A 12,966-nucleotide genomic window follows, 5' to 3' on the forward strand; every position below is an offset into this window, starting at 1 on the left:
AAAAAAAAATTCTTGTTGGAAAGTTCATCACCAAATAACTCGTTGGCATAATATAAACCAAAAGATAGTAAAAGTGCTTAAAATTTCATGAGTTGAAACATGGACAAATTGATAATATCTACAGGACAATGTAAAATGTTACAATGTAAAAAGACAAGTTTACAGGAATGTACAAAGAGATTTACAACTCATAAAAAATAGATGATCTTAATAACTTGGAGACACTGACATTCCTTGGCGATGTAACTATCACATGGCTAGCACATCCATCTTAACATTGTTTGAAAGTGAAAAGAAGAGAACAATCCTCTTCAAACAAATCCTTGCTACAAAATGAACCTGTTTTACATACATCAAACTACATATGTGAGAAACCTGGCCAATTAGTAAAATGACAAGATCTAACCTGAAGTCTGGACCGAGAAGGGTGGGGGTGGGGGATCACATGCTGGATATACATTTTGAACCTTAACATTCAGTTGTAATACATACAATGTGTAGACCACAAAAAGGCCTACCACACTTCACATGTCAAAAGAGGTAAACAATAAAATGATAGCCAGCTGTTCGATCACAGCCAACACTGCATTGTAAATTGCTTGGAATCTGTCTGAAGGTGGTCTATGTTTTTCTTAAGCTGCGTAAAAAAAAAAAAAAAAAAAAAAAAAAAAAAAAAAAAAAAAAAAAAAACCTCCCAAAAATATAGAAACTGACCTCTCATTGTGTTATCAACATGACATATCTCTGTGTCAACATTCTTTTTTTTGTTGAAAAATGAACATAAAGGAAATCCATCCTTTAAGATGTCAGAACAAATTTTTCAACATTTTCGTTCCTGAGCAAAACAAAAAGACAAGACTTTATGCAATCTACCATCATCAAAAAACAGCGGTTGTCAAATTCATCACAAGGACATTCTAGTGACCAAAATATTTGTTTGGCTGTGAATGCCTCAAACCCCCATAATGCTGATGTAATTAGACATAACATGCCTACAACATTCTCTACATGTGTTGGCCAGCTATCAGAGATGCAGTGTGTTCGGTTTGAATGCTAGAATGCGCACCTCCCTGCAATGCACTTTAAAGCCTATCATTGGTGGCGTTCTTTTGTACAGCAGTCAATAGAACTACACCAAGTTAGTCGTACACTGTACGCTGTAACTTCCTCCTTTGGCACCGATATCTGTAGAAGAGGGGAACGTTGTTATACCACGGAGGTTTCACAGCTGGAGTTCTAACTGCTGGCAATAATTATTCAAACAGTTGTCAGTTTTGTATTGATGTACAAAAGAATTCCACAGGTTCATTTGCGCCTTTGATGATCGATGTTCGATGCCGCCGTCTTGCTGAGCAATGTGAAGATTCATTTTGAACCCTAACATAATGTTGGCCATATTTTGTTTATTTATTTATTAAATGAAATAAAATTTCACGTAATGATAAAGCATGTAAAACAAAAGTGAATCCCGTCCAGAAATTTGTGCAAAAGTGTAAATCAGAGCTGCATCATGTGAAAAATGTTTTAAACTGTACCATCCTGGAAAGCCGGTTTTATCACTTTTCCACTTGATTTCCACAAACAAAACTAATATGGAATAATCTTCAAGTATAATTCTTTATTGATAGATATATCAGATTAGTGCCTGGGTATGCCCAGTCGAGTAATTTTCATCTTTATTTCAGCATTTTTTGCGCAATTTCTATTCGCACATCCTTGTGTCTGTACCATCAAGACCGTCTACCTTTTATAAGAGGGGATAGCGAAAAGTAATTACCATCAAAAAGACATATCTTCCTTAGAAAGTGGCTCGTGATTATGCAATGAGACATGAGTCAATCATTTTCCTATCTGCGTGGCACATGCTTCAAATATATTTGAGCGGTGGCATCGAACATCTAGCAAAGGAAATAAGACGATTGTGACTCCATTCTCTTGAACATCCTTGGTTATACTGAGCTCCTTGGGACATCTAAAATTTGCTCATTACATCATGGATAGAAACAAAAATAATATACTGAGTGAAAGGAATGGGACCTGTAAAATTTACCTTTTATATCAGGTATCTCACTATTTTGCCCTCATCGTAACGAGGTTCCATTAAATTGTAATTATTGCGTAACAGTGGAAACTACATAGGACGTCATTGGCACCAGGACTTTTTAATCAAATTAGATTTAGTACAGTGTACATTGCATTATATTTCATCAAATCCCTGCATATCCAGTTTCCACCAATATTTATTTATTTTTTTATGCTAAGTGATAACTGCCGGAGTAAGAGACTAATAGCACACATGTAGTATCTTGCACAACACCTCAACTTTGTCACTTCACTGTGATGACATTTATATGACCATTGTACAATACTGTTCTTGCATAAATTGCATTTACTTTCAATATACATGTACATTTTGTACATCTACTTGTATATCATACAAATGTGCATCTTCATATTCCTCAATGAGCAGAATTTGGCAGGTGAGTAATAGAAATTCATTGGTTTCATCTATATTGATAAAAAGCATGCACTGTCAAAATCAGTAATTTGCATTGAGAGATCAACCAACTTCACTTCGTTTGTGAAGATAGATAATGCCATATACCCTTCAATTCAATACATGGACAGTAGAAAACTAGATCACAGCTCAAATAATACACATCAGGAAGTATAACACCAACCAAATTTAAAAAGAAAAATCAACCATGAATATTCAGAGTGCACCAAATGACAATAAATTACTGTGTATTAGTAAGTACATTTGATTGGTCAGAGGACAGAATGAAGTGGAGGGTAGGTCCAAACAACACATAACTTCTTTGTATCTTTTGGACAAATGACCTCTCACACATGGTAGAGGCAGATGATACATATCATACACTCTAGTTCAGAGGAATAAGTAAAACACATTTTATCTTTTTATGGGCATTGAAACTGCATTAGGATATCACAGTCACCTGTAACATGTGGCAAAAAATTATTTGATCCTGCTTTGAAAAAAAAAAAAAATCACTTCTTTCCACTTTTTTTTTTTTAAAAGCAGCGAATAATGATATAGTGCACTCCCGTTATAACGAACATGATTATAAGAAAATTTTGGTTACAACAAAGTAAAAATTCAGGCTGTAACATTTTCCGCTCTATGTGTCTTTATTGTTTATCTGTTCAGCTACAACGAAATTTTGATACAGTGAAAGAAAACTGCCGGTCCCGAGGACTTCATTATAATGGGAGTCCACTGTACCACAATCACACTTATTTGCAGCATTTTAAGATGCGGAAAACGAGTGCGCATTTTTTTTTTTCCTGTTAACCTTCCTAAGGCATGTCTTTCTGTGTGTTTTTGGTTTTGTTTTGTCTAATAAAAGCTGATAATTGCTCCTCCATTTTGTGTCCCTTTTCACCCAAGAAAAGAATAAACATTACAGAACAAAACCAATGAACACCAACATCAAACATTACTGCTTTATCATTTACTGTTTTATATAGAGTTGATGCTACCGTCTCTCAGTTGCAGCCTTAAAACATAGGATAGTGTTGTGAAGATGATCACAATTTATATCCCGCCATGTAAACTCATTTCAATTACATATTAAGATTAAAAGGCTCAGACGATTCCTATAAATAAAGATACATGCACTCTGTGAGAATAACTCAGATGATTCTACAATGTACACTCTAGATATATTTCATATGAAAGACTGATGCAAATTCAAGTGCAATGGATGTTGATTGGCTGTTCGTACCTATCACAAGTACCACATTCTAAACACAAGAGTCACACTTGCAATAATTGAAGTGTTTCTGGTGCTTAAGAAAAAGTCGTAAAGTAAATATTGCCACTTGATTTTAAAAAGAAAAATCCCTGCAGCTACACATAAAGTGGTGCCAAATAAGCTTCAAACTTCCATGCACTTTTATATGTGTGCACTAGTTCTGAAATGCTTGACAGCTTCAAATTAAAGGGTATGACTTTAATTACAGTATTTCAAAACAGATGTGTTAATGAAGGTCCAACATTACTGATGATTTTCTTCTTAATGCTACACATTGGCATAGAAGTATGGTAACGATACTTTGAAAAAAAAAAACCCAAAGCAAAACTGAGTCTGATAATAGTTTGAGTGCGTGTACAAAGGGTAATGTACAGCTAGTATACAGTTTCTTCAGTTTCATCACTCATTTTTTTCCCCCACACTTTGTCACAACACACACACACTACATAACAAATTGAGTATACAGTGTACTTTCCATGCAAATTACATGCATGTGCGACGAGAAGTTTCCTTCTTCTTGTTGGCACCAACAGCTGCAGTCTGTAAATCGATAAATTTGTTGTGACACTTAAAACTCGTTGGAGAACTCAAACCATCCTCCATCTACACGAAAAGACTGTGGACATGATACAAGGCACTATACAAATTAAAAAATAAAAGTATATTTGCGACAAGATCAACGGGAGAGCAACGAAGCAAAAGATACATTGCTCCATGGCATCACACACAATGAAATATAAACCCACTTTCTTGCAAAAACAGCATAAATTTCTTGATTATGATACACTTCATAGACTGTACATACACATTATCTTTTTTTTTCAGAGCACCATTTTAGCATTTTTATATGAAAACATAACAGGAGATAAACAAAGGGAGTACAGACTTAAAAGAATCACAAAACGTTTATCACAAACACCATGATTCCTTTTATTCTTTTTCTTTCTTTTTTTGCTTCAGCTGACGAATCATTATCTGAGAACAATTCACATCCTCAGTGTAGATGGGTTACCATGACAACATAATACATGTCATTGACGTAACTGACCATAGAAATGGGGCTTCATGTCAACACTCTCTCTCTCAAAGTTTTGGTTACATCACATTAAACTTTCTGTATGATGTCTTAATTCTTCTATAGCAATGCCAGGCTCCTGACCTACTTCATAGCTATCATTACGACCCTGCAGTACACTTTTCCACCATCTACAACATTTTACATAACTCATGAAACTTCTCATTTTTATTGGTTTAAGTTATACCATGACAGTGTACAGGAGGGGAGACGCAAAGTTCATCTCCCTTTGTGTGAATGTGTGTAGAGTGTGGTCTGCTAGAGAGCAGCTCGCCTCCTGTCAGAGAAACTTTTCCCCCTGGTTGCCGCCATCGCTGCTCTCTTCCTCCTCCTCCTCCTCTACGTGCTGGTACAAGCCAACCTGAGTCACACTGGTCTTGGACGACTGGTTATCGCTATTGCCAAGTTGGAAGCGTACTACGGACGGCCGTCTTGGAATGCTCTCCTCCTCCGGACTCGGTGGCGTCTGCAGCAAAGGAAGCAAGTGGCTGTTGTCCAGTGCAGTGCTGGTGGGGAAGAAGAAGAAATTAAGGGTAAGAAATGGTCACTCTTGTCAGTCAACCAATGAAATGATCCTGTTCATTTGTTCATTTAATTCATTCTTCCCTTCCTCCATCCATCCATCCATCCATTCTACATCCCAATGTGCCTGGCTGATACTATGATTTGTACTTGTTGACTATTGCCAGTTAAGGCGATGGCTAGTAACTGATCAGTGGGAATCAGTGGGAATGCTGGGGGATGATTGTTCCAATTCTTGTGGTATTCATTTAAGAGTCCATTATATATCTATTGTTGTGTGAAAATTATTTGCTCCAGAATGGTCTCATATTCAAGTAATGTGCAGTTTAATGTTTCCAGGTTAGCGTGCCTGTACAGTAACGGGGCATTAAACTGCACGCTACTTGAATATGAGACTATTCTGAAGCAAATAATTTTCACACAACAATAGATTATATAATGTACTCTTAAATGAATCCCACAAGGACTGGAACAATCATCCCCTAGCATTCCCACCGATTCCCTCTGATCAGTTACTAGCCATCCCCTTTAAAGGGTACCTGGAGCAAAACATGCACTGTGAGCAACAAAATAAGTATGCACAAAAAGAATCACTTCTTATATGTTTTTCTGTGCAAAAGAAGTCAAAGCTTCCATGGGAATTACAGTCAGATAGTTTCTAGAGGTCATTTTTCATATGACACATAAAGAGGAATAAATCAAGAGTCTCTCCACATACAAAAAGTAGCAACCTGAACAGCTAACCTCACAGAAGGGGGGGGGGGGGGGGGGGTCACTTTGTAATTTGTTAAGAGTCATATTGTACTCTTTCCAGCATCACATTTCACCAACAAATTCACAAGTTTGATGTTTTAAACACAGGCCTTAACATGATTTGATGATTTTTGTGAATATTTGTCACATTCACTCTGGGAGATAAATTCTTCTATAAAAAACATCAAAAACATCAAACTCTCAAACTCTCTGTTGGCTACGTGATATTGGTTGAACTTCACAAATATTCAAAAGTCCTTTCCTTTGGCAGCTCGCTCTAGCCTTCTATATGATTATCCCTCTCTGAAGGCAACCTTTGTGAGGAATACTTGATTGCATAGGAGCCTTCTCAGTGTAGTGTGGTATTCACAGCACCGGTCGAACTCTTTCTACATCGGTAGGCAAACACTGGCATCTTAATTTTGATATTCATTCTGATAAGAACTAGCACTGGCTGTCGGGCAAAAGTTTGATAGTCCAGTGGATACGACTCCTGTCTAGTAATCAGGAGATCATTGGTTTGGGTCCAACCCCAGTGTGCATGCCTGTGATTTTTTATCATGGCTACTACTAAAACACTGAATATTCTAGGGGCAATTTTTCAATCAGTTGCACTTCACTCTATAAATGTGAAGTTTTCAAGACACTGTGGAGATTGAATATCCAATATGTGTGTGAGTGAGTCTTAGCAGCAGCCCTGCAGGACAATATGTGAATCAATAGCAGCAGCCCTGTAACAGATACTGTAAAAGTGGAAATTTTCGCGGCGTTGAAATTTTCATGCATTTCGCGCAACCAGATGCTAGCGTGAAAATAAAAGCATGCGAATATTTTTGCGTGCCATATGTTCCAGTTAGCTGATGTCTTGATTCCACGGAATTACAAACATGTGAAACATGCGAAAAATAAGTCAAGCGAAAAAATATCCACTTTTACAGTACATGAGAATCATGACTAAGACACTCACCTCCTGACACTGCATCTCCTGCGAATCTCACTGGGAGGTTTGTGCTTACACAGCGGAACAAACTCTTCATTGTCCATCATCTCCTCAACCTAATGCACGGATGAAATATCAAAAATAAAAACTGTGATATTTACTTCACTTTATCACATGCATATTTTCAAATTTCACGACCAAGAAGTAAAAATGAAATACAAACAGACCACTTTATGGCCCTTAACTCTTTATTTGCCATGGTGGTAACCCCCTGAGTGCCACATTATTCTGAGACACGAAGGTAGTCATGCTTTGAGAACGAATTGTGTTTTTCCAATCTGCATAACTTCTACAAATTTCTGTTAAGCTGGACATATAGTGAGCAAAGTTGAAGAGGAATGCCAACCTTTGCTTTGATTTAAATTGTACGACAAATTTGTTTTTAGTTTTTCTTTTGAATGACCAGTTGCTACTATACTGTAAAGGCATGAATTTTGCACATAAAACTGTGACAGAAACTCAAAATTTACACGCAAATCTAGTTGGGAACACCGCTTGATAGCTAGTCAATCAGTATATAGAATGCAAGCTGTATGTGAAAGGAACAAAAGCGTGAGAAACAAAAGCGATTGGTTTGGGCGGCTTTGTGCGTTTGAACAGAATATGCGAAGTTGGCACTCCGTCGATTGAGTCGGGCATGCGAACGTGGCACATAAAGAGTTAAAAATGGGAAGTTGCGCATTCATTGAAAAAAAAATGTTTTCCGGCTCTGATTGTTGGTCAGTTATATGTTTGTCACAATGTACAACAGTGTACTATTTGTATGGTTTTGCTATATTTCAATAAAAAGAAGTTAAAATGTGAATTACAAGTAGAAGAGTTCAGTGGAGGATCAAGAAGCCACAGGCCTTTTCTCCTCTCACTATCATCTCTACATCCTAAACTACTTTTCTATCTATACGCTACGTATGTAACTGCACTTATGACAAATCTTTCTTGGACTTGTCCTGGCAGTTAACAGGAAGCATTACTGAACTTGAATCAATTTCAATCCCATCAACAACCTTGAAAGAATGACATTGCAGCACTCAAGAATAAAACCTAATATAAGACGTAATATCTGCCCCTTGTCATTCCTTCATTTTCATAATGATCTATTCATAGTGCATCAAACGTGTAAAGAGATAACTGGAGATCACTGTGGTAATTTCACAATTGAAGTTGAAATGCTCTCACAATATCATCATTACATGCCAATAATACCCCAAGATGTTTTGGCACTGTGCTCTTTGTGACCTGATGGCTAGATTAGTCTCACCTTCATTGGGTTGTTTTCATCCTCCTTGGCTGGTTTGATGGAAATGTCCCGCACAGCTCTGAACTGACCACAGTTATTCAAATGCTCATTCTCCAGTCGGAAGAAGTTCCATATGAACCGTCTGAGTAAAACAATGTCATTGATATACAGAGCTTGATCATAAGTTTTGTACAGTTTAAAGAGCATCATTGTAATGTTTGGGAAACCACCAGGAAAGGATGAAGTTGTGAAATAGAAGACATGATTACAGATTTGATCTTTTAACAAGTCCTTGTATAATGCTTAATGTACCATGTGCTTGTCAACAAATCGCATAATACATGTGAAATCAAATACACACAACATTGTAAGATCAAGATTTCTCAAGGGCATTGACGATATCTATTTGTTTTCAGACGCATCCTTACACTCGATTATTGGAATAACTTCACATGTCACAAAAGCTTTGGTAACTCTGAAGGGAGATAATGTGTAAGAGTGTTACATAAAGATAGCAACCAATGTAGCATACAACAGTATTGATAACACTTTTTTCAGGAACTCCTGAAAGTACATGCACCAAGTACAAATTTGAACATTTTGTCTCTTGATCAAATTTGCATCATGGATAGAAGGGTATATCCATCTACATATAGACTGGAAGTGTGAAAGTCTATGAAAGCACAGAAAATGAGAAGACAGATGGGTAATTCTCACTGACCTTATGACCTCCAGCAGAGACAAAATAGTTCTAATAATCTCATTGTTCCTCTTGCCGATTCCCATCTGACCCAACGTGACGTGGACGGTCCAGATGAAGCGAAGGATGAAGTCTTCTATCATCGCAAAATAGTAGACCTATGGAATGAACCGACCATTTGTGGCATGTACAGATGACAATTTGGATGAATTAAAAGTGACAATTTCATGAATTACTTCCAACTATTCATTAGTACCTAGATTCAGTTGATGTATTAGAGGATGCGTATGCTGCCTCAGCTTAACAGAATGCTATTACCTCTGGGTTGGATCCTGTGTGGTACTAAACTCAAAGCACCTATTCACAGAGCTCTACTACAGGTGACCTTCACACATCTTTAGTCCAAGGATGACCTGCATTTGCATGGATCCAAAGTTGTCCATTTATCAGGTAATAGTCACACAAATACACAAATCTCACATTGTATCCTCATAATAGTGCTGGTATGTGTCAGGTTGAAGTACTTTAATATATATATTCAGATAATTATTTCAGACTTTACTTAGTACTACTTGTAATAAATAAATCCCAAGCCTGACTTAAAAGTGATTCTTCATATAAAGAGCCATGTCTATCTGTGCTGATAGTTCATATGTGACTGCCCAGCTCAAAACCAACAAAAAATCACAGATTTGGATTCTCAGTAATGGACCAAAATATTTCATTTGGGTTGACTGAATCAAACTTCTTAAGCTTGCTGTACCTGGGAGAGTAATCTTTTCTCTACCTACTGTCAAAATTTTGTGACATAAAACCAAAACCAAAATCAAGATAATAGTAGTTCTTCTGGATTGTCTTTCACTGGACAGATGATGCTTCTACTTGGTAATAGAATGGAGAGTGTGTTTACATCAATATTTCTTCACAGCAAGCCTGAGTGACCCTAATCTTTAAATCTTCTTTTCTCCCTTTTCTATGAAACTGCACCTCCCAACTCTCTCTAATTTCAATGATCCCTTTGTCAATGGGTTAGGATGGTCTAATGTTAACAAATTATATTTCATTTTAAAGCTTTAGAGCTTGTATCTTTTTAAACTATGAAGAAAAGTGGAAATTCATTTTGGCCTATTTCGTGCTGGGCAGTCACATATGCCCTCCAGTGCTCTCTGCTAAATCACTGCGGTGGAGTTGAGAGCACATTGGCAGAAATTGCAGAAGGTACCAAGAAAAAAAAAAGGAAAAAAAAGTCCAACCTTTTCTGGATAGACTATTTCATCCCTGAGGAGTTTGTAGTAGGAATTCTTCTCCAGGAGACCCCAGTCCATCTTGATGTCCCAGGTGAGTGTGTAGCAGGAGCTGATGAAGGCACTGAGGACCCAGCAGTAGAAGAGAGGATCCTGGCTGAAGTGGCTATACGTGTTGGACTCTGAAACATCGCACGATCAAATGAAAGGTACATGATCACAAAACAACGCTTTGAATATCTAAATCCTGTCAAACCAGACATTGTCGTGTGTGAAACTTTCACAAATTTTGCGAGGAACCCAGACTCGCAAAAGAAAGTTTTGGTCTACTGTACAGCAAGATGTTTTTGCAGTATGAAATTTTCGCGAATTGGAGCCAACAGCCTTTTTCGCGGCATGGAAATTTCGCAAATCGCCGCTGGCATTCAATGCAAATAGTGCAGACAAAAACTTTTGCATGCATTTTAATTTTGCTAATCTTGGCTCTTGATTGCAAAATTAAAATGTATGTGAACATTTCTGGTTTTACAGTATACACAATGCATTGAATACCAGTTGCCAACACTCAAGAGACCTGGATACTCCGCTGAAAAGTCTAGACAAATACACAAACACCACTAGCACCGCATGCATCATAGTGACATTCATCTCTTCTTGACTTAACATAAGCCTTGCTGTGACTGCTGATATTAGCATTAATCTGCACAGAACACTGCAATCTAAAGATCAATACAAGTGCTCTATCTAGTGTATATGAAAACTACACTTGATCAGAATATGTCAGATATCATTCAAATGCATCAATTTCATAAATGGAACTGAAATAAAAACAATCTTTTCAAAAAATTCTAGACAGTGATAAAACACATGGCTCAACTCCTAGCCAAGTCTGCCCCTCACCTCCTATTCATTCTGAACTTCAACCCACATTATTAGACATGTAATTGAATCTCTTTTCTATTTGCTCGATTATTTGACAAGTTAGAAAAAATTCAATCAAATCTAGGCGTGTTTTCCACATATCACATATCTGTCTCACCTCTTCTCATATGTACAAATGCTGAGAATAAGACAACGAAGAAAGTCGTCGAATATTTGCCCGCATTGACGAGATGGGGGTTGGCCTGCCGCGAGTCGTGGTAACGCCGCAAGCACTGGGCAAAGCGGAACCACGCAGGCAGACACTTGACTACTGCTCTAATTCCATGCGAGTAAGAAGATAAACAAGCTACATTACCTGTGAAGAGAGAAGCATAATCACAGTTACACACAGATTTCTCATCAGTTCTTGTGGTTTCTACTGTGTAACGCTACTTTGGACCCCACCCCCACCCCCCCAGAAAAATAATGAATACATAAAATAAAAACAACAAAATGACTTGATTAACAAACAAACTAACATTTGGGGAGAGTTAATTATTTTCTGACTTGAATAGCAATCTTTTCTTTCACTGTCCATGAACAGAGCTTGATAGATTGATGCAAGGGATAAAAGACATCGTAAATACAAGTATATATCCATAATACAGATAATCATTCTCGGCCTACAGCTGTGATGCTTCCCACTTTGGAAGAAAATGAGATTGTGGCATAAAAATAATGACTAACAATTTAGCTGTGATCTACTCATTCAAGTTAGGATGTTTCATCAGTACAATGATTCTGATGTGCCTTTTAGATAAACATCACTTTCTATGTGTTCAAATGTATGCAACCCTAATAGATTAATGCTACCATACAACACATATTTTCTAGACATTTCTAAAAAGGGATCTTGATGGTCCTTGCTTTCTTGTGGTATTGTTCTATATTGATTTGTCATGCATTGAGACACAAGATATCCAAACACAATCATAAGTCTTAGTTTTCAAAGAGGAAAAAGGGTGTGGGTTATTTTCTGCTGACATGCATGCATTTCAATTCTTAACAAGATGATAAGACACAAACAGGGGAAGAACTTAGCAGCTGAATTACTCACATTGTGTATTAACCCAGCTGACTTCACAGGAATAGTAGCATATAAGGAACTCCATGTCAAGAAGAACGATGGTTAAACTATTGAGTTGATCAGCCAGCCAGAAATCGGCAAAGCCCACGGCGTGAAATGGAGCAATAGCTATATGACCCTGAAAGCAAATAAGAGAAAGTTGGGACAATTTTGGTTACTACTTATGCAATGAAGTCCAGCGGTCAGAATTCTCCCCATCACACATAAATGTTACATTACGTCACTAGTGGTCAGGTTCGTATAGTGGCTGTACCCTACGTGCAAATGAATATGGTCATCTTATGCACCCACGCACACTACATGGAGGTCGAGTGGGGTCAAACTTTCTGCACCAACTTGGGCACTTCTGGTAATGGAGAGTTACTGGGCAGCAGGCACAGCAGAGCATACAATGATATGCTGTCATCGCTTTCCATTTTCTTTTTTTTTTTAATTCCCGATCATGACTAAAACATTGTCACTTCACCATATATATGCATTTTCACATCTCATAACTTTATACTTCTTTTCCCAACATGTAACAATTGCTGAGACAAATCTGCCAAACTTTGGTAGTTTGGGGATAGAGATAGCGCTCCATGTTTTTCTTGTATGCTGAAACCCAGCTTGCGCTCTGCATCGGCACAGCCTTGTTAACCCGTTGAGGACGGA

General features: G+C 37.5%; 1 protein-coding gene across 1 annotated transcript in view; it reads right to left on the reverse strand.

The window, feature by feature from the left end:
* Nucleotides 1-5,131: 5,131 nt before the first annotated feature.
* The window catches only part of LOC139718432 (xenotropic and polytropic retrovirus receptor 1 homolog), a 45,458-nt gene continuing 37,623 nt past the window's right edge, over nucleotides 5,132-12,966 (reverse strand). The window contains exons 9-15 of the mRNA XM_071629904.1: nucleotides 12,286-12,433; nucleotides 11,347-11,544; nucleotides 10,317-10,489; nucleotides 9,085-9,221; nucleotides 8,385-8,505; nucleotides 7,094-7,182; nucleotides 5,132-5,357 (exon numbers count right to left, since the gene is read on the reverse strand). Of these exons, the coding sequence (XP_071486005.1) occupies nucleotides 5,132-5,357; nucleotides 7,094-7,182; nucleotides 8,385-8,505; nucleotides 9,085-9,221; nucleotides 10,317-10,489; nucleotides 11,347-11,544; nucleotides 12,286-12,433 (1,092 nt within the window). The remainder of the gene's footprint in view (nucleotides 5,358-7,093; nucleotides 7,183-8,384; nucleotides 8,506-9,084; nucleotides 9,222-10,316; nucleotides 10,490-11,346; nucleotides 11,545-12,285; nucleotides 12,434-12,966) is intronic.

This window comes from Diadema antillarum, unplaced genomic scaffold, assembly GCF_040938485.1.
Source record: "Diadema antillarum isolate AM-2024a unplaced genomic scaffold, OU_Dant_1.0 scf00000094, whole genome shotgun sequence".
Classification (NCBI taxonomy): domain Eukaryota; kingdom Metazoa; phylum Echinodermata; class Echinoidea; order Diadematoida; family Diadematidae; genus Diadema; species Diadema antillarum.